Source organism: Liolophura sinensis, chromosome 8, assembly GCF_032854445.1.
Source record: "Liolophura sinensis isolate JHLJ2023 chromosome 8, CUHK_Ljap_v2, whole genome shotgun sequence".
NCBI lineage: Eukaryota > Metazoa > Mollusca > Polyplacophora > Chitonida > Chitonidae > Liolophura > Liolophura sinensis.
Window position 1 is genome coordinate 37,855,658 of NC_088302.1, and position 20,080 is coordinate 37,875,737.

General features: G+C 36.6%; 2 protein-coding genes across 2 annotated transcripts in view; one reads left to right on the plus strand and one right to left on the minus strand.

Moving 5' to 3' along the window:
- Positions 1–15,673, minus strand: part of LOC135472470 (myophilin-like) — a 36,209-nt gene extending 20,536 nt beyond the window's left edge. Inside the window, exon 1 of the mRNA XM_064751986.1 lies at positions 15,604–15,673. Coding sequence (XP_064608056.1) covers positions 15,604–15,658 — 55 coding nt within the window. The 5' untranslated portion in view covers positions 15,659–15,673. The remainder of the gene's footprint in view (positions 1–15,603) is intronic.
- On the plus strand, positions 480–5,451 carry LOC135473092 (endonuclease V-like). The gene is given in 10 exon segments (XM_064752903.1): positions 480–607; positions 1,036–1,263; positions 1,724–1,919; positions 2,602–2,736; positions 3,043–3,082; positions 3,304–3,416; positions 3,677–3,748; positions 4,206–4,221; positions 4,224–4,333; positions 4,542–5,451. Coding segments are annotated over 9 exon segments (840 nt in total). The 5' UTR covers positions 480–607; positions 1,036–1,156; the 3' UTR covers positions 4,593–5,451.
- Positions 15,674–20,080: the final 4,407 nt, after the last annotated feature.

Here is a 20,080-nt window from a genome sequence, read left to right on the forward strand (position 1 = left end):
TAAAAAGTATTTTGAATATTGCAACATACAGCAACATGCGTTTCTATTTTACCAGACTTGCTTAATAACACAAGAGTAACTTCCCTTGAATAAGACAAATAAGAAAATATAATGGATATTAGTTGTGTTGATTAAAAATGAGGAAATGCGTCATTTGCTGGATTACTGATGTGTTAAACCGTGTAGTAGTGAGCACTGTGCATCTGTGAATCAATTTCATACATGTATTCCAGGCAATATTAACTTGATGAAATAATAACGCAATCCCAAATTATACCAGTCAATAAGGCATATATTTAAATTGCCCTACATTGAGTTCAAAACCCGGATTAAATTAAACGTAATTACATAAAATATTGAGAAAAAAGGTGGACATGACACACCAGATAGTCGACAAAAATACGCTTAACTTTTCTTTTCTTCAGGTAATTATATGTATAGGCCTACACCGCATCTCGCCGTGATGGGCGTGGTCAACAGTTGGAACTCTTCTCTGATGGAGGTAGTATTTTAGCGGAGGTGTAAACATCAAATGGAGATAGCGACAGAACATTTCTACTCATTTCATGATTCATGTGTAGGCCATGATCATCCAAAATGGACATAGGTAAAGTATCAAAGATCATTCAGTGTAGAAACAGTGGAATCAAGTAAAATCATATGCAACAAAACACAGAAACCTGAGTAGGCATACCGCTATAAGACTTACTGGCACACTGGTGTGAGAAGTAACAGTAGGTTGTGACATGTACATCTACAGTTCCTATGGTTATGACGGTTCGTTATACCGTGTGTATATGCAATTATACAATGGATGTCAAAATTTTTAAATGACAGACCAGATGTCCGTCCAGATGAACTATTTTAGGGTGTGCCATAGCTTATATAGGGTTGGGTTTTGTTCATATGTTTAACATACATATATCGCCGTATATAAAAGCTAATTTACTGTTATAGGTCAGCGTCATTATAACCCATTTAAGTTGTTTCCAGTTTGTTTAACTGAGTCAACAGGAATCATTGTTTTGACTGCAGGATTAAAATGACTGATGCTGGCTTTGGATAACGAAATTATTGGATATCTCAAAGGATGGTTTGCGATTTCAGCTATTGATCAGCTGCTCAGTTTGTCTACATTATCATCATAACATCAGAGATGTCATCGGATGATATGTGTCAATATGCTTCATGTGAGGACTCCCGGAATTCTGTTCAGGCTGACAGTGATGATGTGTGTGATGAAATCAAGAGGAAATGGGAGAGGTAAACATTCTTTTTGCTAACAATTTAAAACAGATTGACAGGATAAATCAGTTTCTTGTTTTCTGTGGTAAATTAAAATTCTTAAATTATTCCAGTACTGGATAAAGCTAGCTTATGTTCCTAATTTCTCTTCCTTTTAAAATAGACAAGCAAATCATAATGCAGTGCTGATAAGATAAGATATCAGTGGTATTAAACATGGCATTTACAACAGTCTTGCTTGAAATATTTAAGCTTTAACATTTTTCTTCTATATATATATATATATATATATATATATATATATATCCCAGAAAGTTCATTTCACATGTTCCCCAAGTTAAGTCCAGCACATTATGTATTTGAGTGTATGCACTGTCAGACATAAGCATCGACTCTAGCTGAGTTATGAATTGTGTACAAATGAATAAGGTAAATTCTGATCTTTATTGATGATGTTTGCCTTCGTGTACATGAACAGAGAACAGGAAGCCTTGAAATCTCGACTAGTTCTGGAGGATTCTGATGCTGTACAGGAGTTGACCCAGATGATTGACAGCAGTGAAGGTGATTTGGACAAAACGTTTTATGTTGGAGGAGTTGACGTTTCATTTGTGAAGGGAGACAGTGTGAATGCCTGTGCTGCTCTTGTTGTGGTAGAATTCCCGAATATGAAGGTGAAGATATGCTATCATTTTAAAAAATTATACCCTGTTTTTTTATAGAATAAATTGGAATTAGCTCCTAAACTTCACAATTAAACTCCTCCCTGTGAATCCCTGTAGGCTGCTGCTAGCCCACCACTAGTGTACCTGGGTTTTGCCTGTGGTGACCCATGGAGTGGTAATGAACAGCTTGTAGAAATTTATAGCTGGTTCTTGGAGTACTTAAGGTGGGGTGGTGGTAAGATAGTGGCTTGCTTTACTCTGGTTGATACTATATATGACAGCAAGATCACATGCAGGAAGGTTTCATACTCTCAATGGCTGTCCGAATTGGATCCAAATGTTGAAAAAAAATCAAATTAAGAGCAATTAGATTTTATTCAAATCTGTTTATTATGATGAAATTGATGTTGAAAATGTGTGACTTAATGTTGTTGACCAATCAGCATCCTTGGTATTAAGATTCATCTTTATCCCAGTATGAGATGTATTTGCTTAATTTCTCAGTTCTAGCCCAAGTTATGGGACTCAAAAGGGCATCCATATTAAAAAAAACTAATATTTGACACTGAACAGTGTAAAGGCTTCATATGTGTTTTGAGTTTAATGTTTAAGAAACCCTTTTGTACATTTTGTTTAATGTCCTTTTCTTAAAGCCGCTACATCAGCATATAATTTTGATTTCTCTCCCTAGGTTGTTTATGAGGATTACCAGATGGTAGAGTTAACTGCCCCTTACATAGCTGGCTTCTTGGCATTCAGGGAAGTGGGTTTCCTTGTTGGTTTGGTAGACAGACTGAGAGAAACCAGACCAGAGTATTTACCTCATGTGAGTGGAGCCAAAATACAGTTTTTATATCATTATCAGTCCATTCTCCCATTTTCACCTGCCATCCATGCCACCTGATAACTGTTATATATTTTTATTATTTCTTCATTATATATATCCTGGCAGACCACAGATAAGTAAATAATTATAAATGTAACCGACTTATCACTTTACAAGCTGTATGAAATGGGAATAATGATTTATTGGTCACATAACAGTTATCTGTTAATACCCACAAAAAGTGAACAAAAAGTATGAACATGAGTTTTGTTGAATTGAAACTTGATTTCTGTGTTTCTACTGTAGGTCATAATGGTGGATGGGAATGGCCTGCTTCATGTCAGAGGTAATTATGGAAATATTCAGTATGTATCCTGCGTTCACTCTCTTAACATAACTTGTCATTTACTCACGTTAAGTTAAAAAACATGTGTCCAGCTCTAAAAAGCACAGTGACCTGCAGTCTCTTAGTGAATACATTAATATTGGAAATTAATTACGAAATTATCAGCATTATTGTAAGGTTTAAACATTTTTGTATGTACTTCATGCTCTTTGTTTGATCAGGTTTTGGTCTAGCCTGTCAGCTTGGTGTCCTCCTGGATCTACCCTGTATAGGTGTGGCCAAAACTCTTTACCAAATTGATGGTTTGGAGAAAAACACAGAACACACAGAAATGGTAGGATTTTATTTTCAGAATTCTGTCCACTAGTTTCGTCAGTCTATCATTGTTTACTGAGATGCCTTGCTGGTAGTGTATTGTGACAAAACATGAAAATGTATGAAGAGGTAAACTATTGTGATTTCAAATATATAAACTTTTGATGAATTTGACAGTTCATAAGATACATGTATGTACTGACGGACCTAAAATAGCAGTACAATTCATATTTTCTTTTAATAGTTCTATAAAGTTTGTTATTCCTTGATGTGCCTTAGATAAAGGATCTCCTGAAGAAAGGTGGAGACACATTTCCACTGGTGGGGCTGTCAGGGACAACTCTTGGCATGGTGAGTGAGGCTCATTTTTTCATGAACAATTGGTTGTGTTATCTCCCTTTCTTTGTGAAGTATCTCTGCATTAACGCGATGTAACTGAAATACTTCAATGTTAGAAGTGACTTAACCCACACAGACACTAATATTATACTGTTGTAATACTGGTATATGTTTTGGCATTTCACATGGAGAGATAGTCTCCCTGAAACAGAAGTCTCAAACATGGTAGTTATTCCATGACCATTGAAGTCACATTTGCATGCACAAAACAAGAATTAATAATTAAATGTTGCTCAGTTAGAAGTGGAATAGACACACTTTTATCTGCGAAGGGAGTTCTGATATTTCACTTTAATTTGAATAATAAACTGTGTTAAAGTTCACAGGTGAGTTTTGTTGAAAACAACTTTAGTATTGAAAAATGCCTGTAATGAATATTTTTTTGTTATGTGATATGTTTGTGTTATAGGCCCTGAGAAGCCATGATCCTCCACCAACCCTATTTACATCTCTCAGGGTCACAAGGTATCCCTGGAATCCTGTGTTAAGATTGTGTACAGATGCTGTAAATATAGGATACCTGAGCCAGTCCGTAAGGTATATACTCGTCATGTATACATGGCTGTATTTATAATCAGTAGTACAAATAAGGCTAAAAGTTCCCAATGGGTAATCAGATGTGGATTAATGTAGGTATATGTGTGGATGGTCGTTAATCAGTCAGAATTATCCATAAATGATGATATATTTAATGTGCAAAGAACAGTTACATAATTATTCGTTTGTATGCTTTTTCCTTTTGCAGGCTGACATTAATTCAAGAGAGTACCTACGTGTAAATTTTAAACCATCCTGATGTGCAGTTGTTTGGGATTGATGATTTATGGCGTATTCAAAATTACTGCCATTATAGCCATAATGCAACTGCAAAAGTTTCTTGATTGGCAGCAACAAGAACATCTTGAAGAAACTTCTGATCATTAACCATTTACAAGTAGGTCTTGATGGCTTTGAACTATTTGCTTGGATACTGGACTTCAGAAGCACACTTCCAGCCAGTGGATCAGAGTGCTACCGTAAGGGGCGTTAATCAAATTCCACCAGAAACACCTCACCATTATCTGCAGCTTGTCTCGTAACATTAGCATGCCCTCACAAACGTGCAGTGTACAATGTACCTTGTGTTTCATTTCAGAAATACAATTGCAGAAATCATATGAAAAACATGGGTATGTAGATTTTTAGATTTTTTATTAAAAGTCAGTACACATGTAACCCTTTTAACAGTACAATACATGATCATTTTATATTTGACAGATACACCATATACATGTAGTCATTTGGCATTAATTCACTAACTGATCATCAGTGCTATGTCATGGTGTAATAGTATCATGATGTGACCAGCCCAGAGCATCACATCATTTAAAAACCACGAACATGAATATCTAGTTCTGATTTTGGAACATAAAGCTACATATATAATGTCAAAATATTCCTAAATGAACTTGCCGTTTTGGTTTGTTTTTTCTTATTACAAACATACCATATATAAGTTTGATACAATTGGCCCAGTTTTGTAGCCGGTTTTGATAAGATGTTTTACTCTGTATTCACTGTGATTCAACTTTAAGTGGATAAGATGCAAAGTTTGGAATTTGTTAATGTTTTATTGTTTATACTACATAGTTGTATTTTTTAATACTTTTTAATAAAGTGACTTTTAAACAATTTTATCTTTCTGTATATCTTTCTTGAAAAGAAGAGTGAACTTTGACTTACCCCTGATTTCCCCTTGCAAACGATCGGCATCTCATCCGCAAGCTCGAATCAAGCTCTGGCTTATTGAGCTGTAGCCATTCGGCTGTACGTGAGGCGATATCACAGGTATATACGACGAAGACTTTAGGAACTGGTTGATTGGGCTGTAGCTCAGGTGTTTAAGACGAAGACTTTAGGGTTTTCTCCGCCCATAAGCCCGACCGCCGCTGTACAGGTGAAATATTTTTGAGTACGGCGTTAAACACCAATAAAGCATAAAGTTCAAAGCACATGCACTTCGCGGAATCTGTGGCATTACGGGTAGGACAAATGGTCAGTCATAACCTGGTCATCAACAGAAGGTAGTCACCTTTGTTGACAGCTAGGAATCTTATTAACTGATTCGTGCCTATCTTAATCCCCAGGTATTCGTTACAGAGAAGTTACCTGTGTGTACACCATATGCACCGTGAAGGCCTACTCATGTACAGGTACATATGACTTGGTGTCTCTGAATAGCTTTCTCACTAACTGTAAACCCTGTGCTTTTATGATTTACGGTACATATATTATGAATTGACGACGTTTAAGCCAAAACGGGGAGGGAAGGTCACTCGATCTAAGGTGTTGGTCACATGAGGTGCAGGTTCCATCATGGTCATGGACATGAAACTTATGTGCCCCACTCGTTGTTTGTTAGGTCTTCATATATAATATCTAATGTTCGTGGTACATCATATATCTTCCATTAACATGGCATGAAAGTTTGTAGGTCACACGTGGGAAAGTTTGTTAGCAACCTAACTACCAGAATATTAACTGTTGTTTCCTCCACCAATAAAACTCACCCCCACCATATTATATGAGAGCTTATTCAGTTTAGCGTAAAACAGTAAAAAAAAAATAATAAATAAATAAACAAACGGAAATGGTTAGGGTAGGGTGTAGGCTGCCTTCATAGTGCTACACTTTCCTCCAGTCTTGCAATCTTAAGAAGGTTCTGGAGCCTCAGCCAAGATCCAGTTAAGATACAGTGTACCACCAGAGATTTAATCAAGATTCAGCTGAAATTTGATTCCAGGACCCGCCATTCCACTGTATCTCGCAATGTTGACTAAATGCTGCCATTATCTAGTTGTGATGTTCTGCTGTTTTCCGGATCTCGTCAACAGCTAACTTCGCGATGTCGTCCGAATGTCGCTCTTTCCAAGTTGCGTTGCAAGTTAGGCTCGGAGAATGAGATCAATTATTTCAAGGAGTCCGCAACAATATTTCGAGATTGAAAAATAGGCGACATTCTGAAGAGATTCTGTCGAGAATCCATGCACTTGATGTTTGAGGGGATGTAATAATGTTTGAGGGGATGTAATAGAATTGGTCATTCGAAATATTACAGGCATAGCTCCAGTATTACTGACGAGTATCAAGAGTAAACACGAATCAGAAAACCTTATTCACAATGAGACAGTTAAATGCAGTGTATGCGACTGAAAATGGGAGTTTACCAATAGGTTCATAATGATTAACTGCCTGGTGCTTGTAAAGATGAAAATATTTTGGGTATAATTTGCCTTGGTGAAATGGTATTCGTGCCTTGTATTTGTATCAAATGTGTTACGACAATGTTTTGGACACCAAGTGTTATGTACTACTATTCTCTGAATATATTGGCAATTTATCATTTATGTAGCAATTCAGAGTACACTTAAAACAACAACAACGGTAGGTTGGTTACCGAAAAGTTGATAACTTCTAACTCTTTTTTCAAAAATGTACGGCCATATGCATGATTTTAAAAAAATAGTACTGCTGCTCACGCCACTGTAAATGAATGGACAGTGATAAATGTACTATGTTACCTGATGAATCACAATTACAAACTTCAAATTTCTATATGTTCGGAAAATTTCGCCTTTTATTTCACTTGGCGAGTGTTGCGGCGGGCACATTGTTTGACACATTTAAATTTTGGTGGCATGGCTTTTGTCGCCCTCATGGACCAAACAGCTTAAAACAGTTACACGTCCCCTGTTATAGTAATTCTGTCCACTTCTCTCGCATCGCCAGTGGCGTGTAACTATTAATTAGCATTGATTACGATGTTACGTAATTGCAGCTCTCTCTCTTATGGATCTTGTTGTTATTGTTCTGGCAGTTATATTTTGAAATGCGCGCGCTTAGGACTTTGTGATTGCCACGTGGAGGCTATGTACCATCGAAACCTCGCCGGCAAGATTGAATTTCCTCACGTATAAACTTTTGCCTTAGCGCAGGTGAGACCGATAACCGCCATAGTATACAGAGGCCTAATCCTATTTGAAAAATTCGTGAAAACCGGTACCGCGTTAAACAGCAATAAAATAAATTAATAAATGAATTCTTCGATAACTGTCAATAGGGGTAGGCCTAATCGCAGTAATCTTTAGACTACGAAGCTTAAAGATTGCAGCATGTAAAGCCAAATCAGCGACGGCAGTGCATGTGATAGTAATTAGTCACACGTGCCCAGTGAAATCTGGCTTCTCGTCAAGTTACCTCCGTCAGGGGTTCATTATGACTGTACGTGTAAATGCTTAAATATTAGAAACTTGGACCCCTAGCACTATGGCTGAATCACAAACAGAAAGTCCAGTGATGTTAACTTATAGACGTCACTGGTTTAGTAATACTCAGAGTGCTTTGTTGTCACCAAATTACATACGCTATCACATGAAAAAACAATCACATGAAAACAATGCAAAAGGATGTATTAAAATCCTGTTCATGCAGTATTCTACTATATGGGACATGTCACTTGTACGATCAACATTCATACTGACTAACACTATAGTCGGAAAGACTAGTTATAAAATTTGACCAGATTTTGACCCACTGTGACCATGTCTTAATGTTCGTCAAATCGATTACAGTTAATTTCGTGTATAATTTTTGACAAACTTCGAAAGGTTAGACTATTGTAACCTGGTCAAAATGACTTCATAATTAAGTTAGTTATAACCGGCTGACTATCCATATCTTAGTTAAACTGACGGCAAAATGTTTTTCTGTGAATGGTCGCTTTAAAACTTGGTTAGCTGCTTGCCTTTATTGAGCAGGGGTGGGATTGTTTTCTCTGAGTTTGAAATACATGTAAGATGGCTGCTAAGGACATACATGTATCTGGGAAGCAACTCAAGGAATTGTCTTGCCATATGCATTGTTGAGAAACTGGTTGGGATTGCTTATTGCTGAGTTCCATTCACCATCTCAGATGCATGACACCCATGCTAAAATCGGAATATTCAGAAAACAAATAATAGAATAGGCTTTAAACTTCGGCAGTGCTTCTTGGCCTTTGGTACCGAGACAGGTGGGATAGCTTTCCGCTGAGTTCCATGATCAAAGTAACGGTATATGTTGAGTATACGGTGATAAGGCCAGTCAATCAACCAGTCAGTCAGTCAAAGATGCCCTTTGACTGGGCGCCTGCTAACTAGACATTTTTGTGCGTGGGTGGGTGGATTCGAAGGTATTAGAAAGGGGATACGCCAAATCTCCATACAATGTGTGTAAGCTTATGCTACTTGGTACAGATTACATGTGTTAAACGATCTGTCGCGTCCTACATGGTCGGCTGTATGCCAGTTTGTGCGCCTGATGACCTGTCCAGAGAGGTCATTCCAAGCCTGACCTAGTATTTTCGGCTCTGATACCGTGACTTATGTGATAAATTTCTGTGGGTTTTATATTTGCTATGAATATAGTAGCGTTATTTAAAGATAACATGTAATATACTGTCTATTTATTTATCTGATTGCTCATTGTTGCCAATATCCCTCGACCAAGTAGGAGGGGAAAATCTAGAAATTCCCCGACCAAGGCCGGCTTTGAACTTTCACCTTTAGCGCAAAGCAGTATTAGTAATACATGTGGTCTTTTTTTTTTTAACCTAAATATTAATATTAACAATATTTATACGCTTTGATACATAGATTTTGCCCTGAGCATGCAATTATTTCAACATAGTCACGATTTGAAGTTGAGTTCTTCCTTCCAAAACTCTTGTTTAATATATACGAAGTAGCTTGATTATGACTGGTTTGGTTGACCAGGTGGCACTGTAATGTACTTAACTGTTTAACATGACTTGTTTGACTGACATTTTATTTGTTAATTCACTGTGTCTTGCACAATATTTATTTGAGGGTGATTTCAGTGTAAGAAGTGACCTGCACTCATACGCCCAGAAATAATTTTAAGAAAACCTGGTATATGGTTATACTTGATTCGGTAAAGACTTAATTTGAGTGCTATAAACATTCAACCCAATGTTTATTCACTTTTTATTGATATGTTGATATTGATGATTTATTGGGGGAGCAATTTCCCTTTAGTCTGGTGGTAGCAGAGTGGACTTGAAACCCACAGGTTTTTGTTTCAAACCCCAACAGGGTCGCCCCGTCACACACCCAGAGAACTTCAGCTTATGTATGCCAAACGAAGTAAAGGCAAATTATGCGTGAAGGCAAATGGCATCTCGAGAAATAAATGAATTCATTGAAGACAAATGTGGCCACAAAATGCTAAGCTTTTCAGTATGCACCTAGACTGTTCGTGATGAGTTTGGAATGAATGAGTATATGATTATAGCTTAATGCCATATCGGCACTATATCAGCCATATATGTCGTATGGAGAGAAGTATATGAGTTCGGACGATTAAAGATTTGGAACTGAGCGATATTATCTGGCTAACTAGTTAACGGTAGTTCTGAAAGGTCTTCATATGGAATTTAATATCTGTTGTCAGACACAAATCGCCTCTTCATTCTTAATCTAACAGAGCGTTGCTGGTAACTTTTGTATAACAGGTGTATGAAAGTCATAACAGATCTGCTTGTGGTGGGTGTATGTACTGTATAGTATTTTTACTGTATTCAAACGATGGCAATTTAATTCCAGCGTAGGCATGTATATCTTTACATGTAAATACAATCTTAAAATTTCCCTTTAATTCATCGGAAAGATGGAGTAGTGATCCCTTCATTGTTAAAGATATGGGGTCAAACCATATGATCATTCGTAATTTTATTTACTTATTTATTTGATCGGTGTTTTACGCCGTACTCAAGAATATTTCACTTATACGACGACAGCCAGCATTATGGTGGGAGGAAAGCGGGCATAGCCCGTTGTAAACCCACGACCATCCGTACGTTGGTGCAAAGCCTTCACTCGCATGACCAGAGAGGAAGCCAGCATGAGCTGGACTTGAATTCTCAGCGACATTATGATGGGAGAAAACCAGGCAAGGAAGCCAGGGGGAAACCTACGACCATGCGTAGGTTGCTGATTGACCTTCCACGTACGGCCAGAAGGAAGCCAACATTAGCTGGACTTAACTTAGAAGCTCCTGGGTCATTGCGCCGGGCTGGCACGCTATAATCAGCTCGGCCGCGGATGCCCCCATAATTACAAAAAAATATTTGTCCATATATATACATATGTTCATGTATATAGGGCATACTGTTAACTACAATTTCACAGCTATGGTTTAACATTAAGTCAGTGATTTGCATCATTAAATCAGCAATGCATTATGAATACCGGATTTTCTTTTGATAAAAATACATCATTCCAATGACAAGAAAAGGGTTGATATCCTAATATGAACGGAATGGGAAATTTTAGTGAAACCCATTACCAGACATTTTGTTTGTTTGATGCAAAGTTTTTACGAAAGACCATTATAGAAAGATAATTTGTTTATCTGAAGAGAGAATTTTACTAAAGCCCATTATAGCCCGATATTTTGTTTGTCTGACGAGAGACTTTTACTGAAGCTCATCAGACAGATATTCTGCTTGTCTGATGAGAGACTTTTAGTGAAGATTATTATAGCCAGATATTTTGTTTGTTTGATGAGAAACACACTGGTGCCCATTATAGCCACATATTTGGTCTGATGAGAGACTTTTACGGAGGCCCATTGCACAAATCTCTGTCCATGAAAATGGTTTAATGACAGATTTACACTGTCCTTTCATACAAGTGATCTAATAACATGTTATCAAGCAACCGATCAGTAAACTGGAAAAAATGGGGCCATTTCAATTCTCTCATACGAATGCATGAAGGTAGATTTTTTTGACCGATACAGAAAAATATTAAGGAATGAGGGAAACCGATTTATAAGCAACACAATATTGAGCCCGTAAGACAGTGTTGCCAGGATATCATGAGCACCATCAAGAGTGGCACAGCTGTACAGAAGACAACATCATAAAGAGTTAAACGTGAGTAGTGGCGACGGTGTGATAGTTGACAAATGGTCACAAGTAACCGGTGAAATCCGGCCTCTTGTCAGTTTACCTATGTCAGAGTTATATTCTAACTGTTCATGTACATTCTTAAAATGTACCAACGCGCATGCCCCTCTGGCACCATGGACCAACCGGAGTTAGGTAAAACAATGCCATGGTGTTATTTTAATTGCAAAGCTAAGCTTTAGATGAAAAGGTGAAAAACAAAATTTAAAATGCCACAGAATAATGGTTATCCCTTTTGGATTTATCACCTTTTATTCTGTTTTTATCTTGTAATTTTGCCATTTCCTCTTTCAAAGAGTTTTTTCTTCGGAAAACAAACAACAAAAAACAATGGCGAGAAGTTAGAAACTTGTCTGCTTAAGTTTTGCACTCTGACAACAAAAACTGCAATAAACAAAACGGAGAAATATATATTAAAATATAGTATCAAAAGAATACAAAACAAAATACAAAACAGAATTTAAAGAGGTTAAATGGAAATTAAAAGAATATTAATCGGATAGCATGGTTTTTGAATATATATTTTCACAGAAAATGTAGATGGTATTTATAGAGACAATAAATATCACTTAAAACACACTGGTACACTCAAGAATCGAACATCAAAGTGATTCACATGACGTTCAGCTTAGATCAATTGAATTCTGCAATTCTGAATTAAATTCACATTTATTCCTTGGTTCTCAATAGTTGGGATCATGATTCTGGAGACTTTAAGCAAAGCCCGGAAGTAGCATGAAGTAGCGGAAGTAGTATTGTGACCATGCACGGCCGAAGCCCCATCGATCAAGCTGGGCTAAGTCAGGTAAGTAGAACATGGGACTCTTCGTGCCCCAATTATGTAGCTGATGATCTGAAGTGTGTTCCGTTAACACCATTTTAAACAAAAGTTATGAGAATTCTCTGAACACATATAATACAGGGCTTAAATTCTGAAAGACTTTGAACAACCGCACCATGATCAGCCAGCGAATGTACCCTTCTGTCACTTCCTAATGAGCATATAGAGTTCTGTCAATGCGCAATTAAGACGGAACTAAAATGGTTCTCACATAAAATCCAGCTTAAAACTCTATTAAACACAAGGCTCATCCTCAAAACAAAATTAAAAACTTGACGCTTGTTTAATTGAATCTTACTATGGAAGTTTTGTGTGCATAATTATGAAAACACACGTTTAATATGCTGCTATCATCCGTGAAGAATAAGAAGTTGTGGATTATGGCTTCATTTATTTCAACCCATTGGTGCGAAATGAGTAAGGAATCCCATCACCCCAACACGAATAGTCCGAGATAGCTCAGACGTTAGCCTTGGCAAAATTTTGTTCGGCCATGGGAATACACACTGATAAAACTGCATCAACATAGATCACGGATGTTACATTCCAAACTTTCACAGTTATGTACATAATGCTTCCATCGTCAGATTCAAGTATTAAATATTTGATTTGGTTGGGTACATTTTAGCCTACATGACATTTTAAACACATATATTCGACTAGGTTTTTAGCTGATTGAAATGACCTCAAGTGACACGGGGCAAAGTCACCAAGGCTTGATGACGCATCCAGACAGTCCTGAACACAGAAACAGACCTCATCGAAATACGGTCATCGCCATTTTCGATGTTGGTCAGATCTTGATGTCTCTGTCGCATGACACGTAGGGTAGTTGTAAACCAGTTCATTGATCTACATGTACAACAGGTCTAACTTAATGTCGGTCACTGACCGTGGTGTTTATAACCATCCTACTAAACCCCTCCTTCAAACGTCTTGAAAAACACGCGTTATGCGCATCTGACAAAATGTTATACCGGTATTTTATTTTTTCCCATTTATTGTTTTTGTTTATATACATAAATCTGTATTCTGTAGATACGACAGTGAAGGCATGCCTCAGCTCCGTGCACTCAATTCGTTCACCAGACAGCCTTGAAACCGAATCCATCCAGAAACGAGACAGTCTGACCGCAATATTGTCGTCTGGAAGTCTGTTGTCCGTCCATCTGTCAACAGTCTTCTCCTATTAACTAGGGCAAGACTACTATACCTTCTGTGTTCTTTATTCTGTGGTGTGTACAGCCAAAAACGAAGCTGATCAAAGAGACATCTGCTGGATAAATTATAGTTTAAGATCAAAGATAATCTGAATTGTAGGCGCAAAAAGTGCGACTTAAGAACCACCTAAGATTAACCAATGAGTAATCAGATTTATATGAATAAACAGAAGTACAACTTTAGGACAGTAAAACATGACTGGATCTGAATGATATACTAATCTCGTTGATCTTGTCCGCGTAAAAGCTGGATATGAGCACCAAAACGACAACTGCTAGCTTAGAATACTATGGTAGTAGACCAAACCTGTATTACAGGAGGGTAACTGGGTTTATGGGTTCAAAGATTGGAATTGAAGAATTATCAATGAACATTCTGATGAATACTACAAAAGTCAAACTTTAGGAAAGCGAAAAGTGAGAATGAAAATGTATCATTTGGAGATTCTCGTCCCCAGATGATAATATCTAAAGAAACAATAAGACCACTTCGCTGGCTAAAATTATAGCTTCTAGGAATTGCCTTGCGTTCATTTTAGACACAGTAGCATAAACCTCACTGGGGGTTTAATGTCGTAGTGCAATATTCAAGACACAAATACATATTTGTTTCCATAATACTCTTTTCTTTTTTTTTACTGGGCTGTATTCAAGAAGTACAATTTTGGGCAATTAATATAGTCCGCAACGTTCTTGCAGCTTTTTTACACAAGAACTCAAGACCACTTCACACAATAATAATATCATTGGGAAGACATTTTCTTCAAATTATATTAAAAACTACAATTTTCTCTCCTTTTAATTTTACATTTGGAAAAATCCGTGTGAAAGTTGCTAGTGTAGTGTCGACTTACGTACATACTGAAGTTATTTCAACATTGAAAAAGATCAAAGATGTTTGGAATAAAAAGTCTGTGACATATATTTGACACATACAGTAGTCATTTAAAAGTCTACCGTCTAGAATTCAAACATTTGAGACTTCATTTTATTGAGTTTAAACAAACAAAGTACAGGTAGTTTTTTGTTTAGTTTCATTGTTTTTTTTTTCATCAAGGCTTACCGCATTATTTTTCTTTTAAACACATAGCCATGAATACAATCCGGTACCGTTTTTCATTCTCTGAATATATAATATTACTTTTTATTTAGTTGTTTGAATTTTATAGCACTTCATTTGCGAATTACTAGATTTTTGCAACAATCAGTGACCACATTTCGTAAACTTTATATATTTTAGAATCCGTGTATTTTTTTTTCTAACTTTGTCAAAACGGGGATCAGGCATGAAACGAGACAAACGTCGTGTTAGATGGGTAAAATTAAAATTAAAAAATTAAAAATTCAAGTACAACAGAATGTATGAATTAAGTTACTCAAGTAAGCCATTTAGAACAATAAAAGGTGTATCTCACAAAATGATTTACACAAAGTGAGGTATGACAAAAACAGCAAACCCTTTCTTAATCGTCTTATAAAAGCAAATATTCTTAATTTCATCAAGCCTTCCTTTCCTTAGGATGTTCTTTTATTAATCCTGAGATATGCTTATAATATATTATTTATCATTATTTAAATATCAAATGAAAAATACCGAATATTTGATATTGTTATTGACAGAATAATTTCAATACATGCTCACATAAAAGATTTCCATAAAACGAGGCAATGGAAACCATTTGTAAGTAGTAATTGAGAAAATGAATATCCACCTAATAGTCATTTTAAAAGCACTTACCTGTTGTTTGTAATGTATATCCGGAAAATAAAATGTTATAAGCTCCTGGTCTCATTTTGAAGAGAATAAATCCGTTAAACAAATGCTTCACATCTTTCAGGCAGCTCTATCACATACGATAGCAGCTCTATATTTATAGTTCTTGATGTGGAGACAACTTTCTGTCTAGACTGGGTCATTCTGGTGCATGATGATGATATTAGGAAAAATGGTGTTTGCCATTCCTTAAAAGGAATGCTTAACACCGCGACTTTACGAAAGAGCTAACAAAGTGCAAGTAACCAGTCTGATGGCCTCACAGATATAAATATATATATGGCCAGCTGAACTAGTTCTGACTTGATCTAATTGCGTAATTTAGTGGGTAACCCTTAACAATGGTAAGTCATGGATAGAAACTATATCAAGGAGACTTCAAAACATTAAAAGAAGTATGATAAACCATGTTCAAACCACAAGCAGGCATCTGTTTCTGTTGCAAAATTTTACCCCCAAACTATACAATCAAATTTTTTTCATCATGTACATATACCTGTTTTTAAGTAGAGACGAATGAATGAGCTCGCAACATTTGCTGTAAGATCCTTTGTTTTATCTTTTTTTTCTTCCGCCATGATAAGGCTGAAATGCTGTCAATTTGACGTTAATCACCAATTATTCATTTTTCTTTTTTGATGTATAACAGTGAGTAATTAAACTCTTTCGGATATATTCATTGTTTCCCAAAGAAATAATGAGATATCCGTTGTAGCGAAGACTCTTAGAAACCCAGCAGTAAAAAAATCGTCTTAAAATCGAAAAAAAAATCAAAGTTTCCCATGAAACAAGTTTCAAAGTAATAAGTCACCGTGTTAGCGGATTCTATTATTAACCGAAAACGAAACAAAAAAGTGTACTTTTTGGAATTATTAAAATAGCATTATGCTTTTATGGCAATATACTCACATACAGTGATTCCCACTGAATATATAGTTTAACACAGTCAACCAGAGTCACAACTCAAAACGACAGACACTACATCTTGATTCTATGTATATTTCGATTTAATGAACCATCATCAACTAAAAATTTGAAAAATGTTTGCTTTGATCTGACACAGTGTTGAACCCGTGACTGGCGAATGCGTATATATATATGTGTACGTAGGAGACTGTTCTATCACCTTCTTTCCCTTTTGGAAGTTTACCGATCATTGCTGTATCGCGACAGAGAAGTCACCCAGCTTTCGTCAATTGGCATAACGAAACTGGGTGGTTTAATATCCACACGCTGCATGGCTCCATTCGATGAATGTACAACAATGTAAAATCACAGTGTAAAATCATTAGTGAAGTGTTTAAAAACAAAAGTGCAATTTTCGTAAATATTGATGATAACCGTTTGTGTGTTTGTGTCCATAAGAAAACAAATACGTCACGTAGCTACATACATGTTGATGAAAAGTCGCTCTGTTATTATTAGATCCTTATATATGTACAGGATAATCGAACCAAATTCATGTTCGTAATTGGTTAATAAGCAAACAAATAAGATTCAATCCCCTGTTGTTTTATATCTCCTTCTGAGCACGAGAATGGGATCTAACCCCTATAATCAATTGATTCGTATCCTCTTATGAACAGAAGAGTCAGATTCTATCCCCACTGTGAATTGGTTTATATCTTGTATAAACAGACAAATAGGTGTCAACGCCTTGCTGGTTCATGTCTTCTTACAAACAGGAAAATCAAGTTCCATTTCTATAGCTGGTTCATGTCTTCTTACAAACAGGAAAATCAAGTTCCATTTCTATAGCTGGTTCATGTCTTCTTACAAAGAGGAAAATCAAGTTCCATTTCTATAGCTGGTTCATGTCTTCTTACAAAGAGGAAAATCAAATTCCATTTCTACAGCTGGTTCATGTCTTCTTACAAAGAGGAAAATCAAGTTCCATATCTATAGCTGGTTCATGTCTTCTTACAAAGAGGAAAATCAAGTTCCATATCTATAGCTGGTTCATGTCTTCTTACAAAGAGGAAAATCAAGTTCCATTTCTGTAGCTGGTTCATGTCTTCTTACAAAGAGGAAAATCAAGTTCTATTTCTATAGCTGGTTCTTGTCTCCTTACAAAGACGAAAATCAAGTTCCATTTCTATAGCTGGTTCATGTCTTCTTACAAAGAGGAAATCAAGTTCATTCCTATAGCTGGTTCATGTCTCCTTAATAACAAGAGAATCGGGTTTAATCCTCATATAATTAATTAGTTCATTTCAGGAATCCTTTTAATCCCCAGTTGGTTCATATCCAAGGTTTTAAGCCTCAGTTGGTTCATATTCAAGGTTTTAATCCTCATTTGGTTCATATCCAACGTTTTAATACCCAGTTGGTTCATATCCAACGTTTTAGCCCCCAGTTGGTTCATAGCCAACGTTTTAATACCCAGTTGGTCCATATCCAAGGTTTTAACCCTCAGTTGGTTCATATCCAACGTTTCAATACCCAGTTGGTTCATATCCAAGGTTTTAAGAGCTTGCAGCGGCCTACGTAATACCTTGGTTTGGCGCTCAGAATTAAGGGATAGAACAAGTATAAGTCAGACTAGTATTCATATATTCTTTGGATGGGACATCATGGCGCTCGGGTGATTTTGACTTCGCGTTACGTACAGTGAGGAAACACTAAGATCTGAGGTCTGTTTCATTCTTCTCCAGCTTAGCTTTCAGAAATACACAGGTTAATGTGGAAGTTAAGCTGGGGACATGACCAACCGATCTCAGAGCTAGGCAACACTGTACATATGTAACCAAACTAATGTTGAAGGCGGCGTTTAAAATCAGAATCCAAAACTTCACCCATGATACGTTGGAGAAATGGCATGATGAATAATACTGAACGAACCCACAAACATGTAGGCGTGGTTTCTATTAGTCATATCTCCTTTTAAGGAACTCGATTTCACTGGTTTGGGAAAGTGAGACTTCATACGTTTCTGACAGACGGTTGTAATATGTGTTCAGCCGTTGCTAAATAACGCCCCCTTCGAGTGGAAATACGTATATAGGTTGACCTGTTAATTAAGAAAATATGAATGAACTGTATCTATATGGATATAACACAGCACTCTCCCTTGGCCAACATGTCTCTCAGGAAATGTTTAATGCATCTCGAAATTTTAATTGATATATATTTATATATCTCTTCTAATGCTCTTGTTAAATATATACTGAATCACTCCAGTATAATGATATTGCCAATGAAAATTTGAAACTACAGCAGACCTAGAAATAACCAAGTCTCCTGGGGCCAATGTATTAAACGTTAAGCCAGTCTAAAGTCTTAATACCAGGATCTCCTTATGAAACGTTATTCTGGATTAATGTTAATACCGGTCTTAAATCCTAAAGTTTTAACAGCTGACCCCCAGGCAAGTATTAAGAGAGATTTATACATGACGCAATCAATTTCATTTTGTCTACAGAATCCAAAAAGTTTCGTATCCATTGGTATAAGGACAGGGCCTCTGTTTGGCTGAGTGAGTATGAAGTTTAAACTGATTCATGAAAATAAGGTTTCAGGTTCGAATCCAGCCACAGTAAACATGCTCGTCGTCGTATAAGTGAAATATTCTCTCTGGGACACTACTAACGCAGCATCCAAGAAAATTTTACTTAATATAATGGCATCAATTCGTGATGTCATCCGATGCGTAGTGCTGTGTGTTAAAGCCAACATCAATAAAAATTTTAACATCAAATCGATAAATCTTCTGCCACTAATTCAGCAGCTTCGCCGTGTTTTAGATTCGAACTTTTGCCAAGGTATGTGTTGGCTGCTGTCCATGATGAACTCACAGCTAAAATGGCTGTAGGAAACATTCAGATTGCAATATAACCGGTGTAACTTATGTGAAATCTGCAGTGTGAAGTCAACTGTTTATCTACTCTTTAGCTGAGATATCGTAAAAAAGCTCTTCAATTACGGTTCAACATAACTGAAGTATATTTGGATCCGATGGTGTTAATTTCAACATTGAATTAACCTGTATTAGTTAATGCTGTGACAACACAATAAAAATAAACGTAATAGCTAGAGTGCTACCTCAAAGGTTATTTATCTTTTTCATACCTACACAGAGAGTGTATTATACTTTACCAGAAATAAGTTTGCACTAAAAATATACGATGAAAAGCTGATTTAGAGAAATAGGATGGTCATTCTGTCTTGTGTGTCTTTGGCAGTGCGCTGCTCCCACAATCTCCAACTCTCAGTGACGGAATAAAGAACATTCTTATTCCTTAATACACACATAATTTTCATACAATTACTAAAACCATGAAGAACAAAGCGAACTCGCACCTCCTCAACCCAGTATCTCGACGACCACCCAATCAGAATTATGCTGATCCAAGGTCATGAATTAGAGGCGGATGCTATTTCAGTCACGTATTGATGGAAGATTCTATCTTGGTCCGATGATGTTTCACAGGTTGTTCAGTTT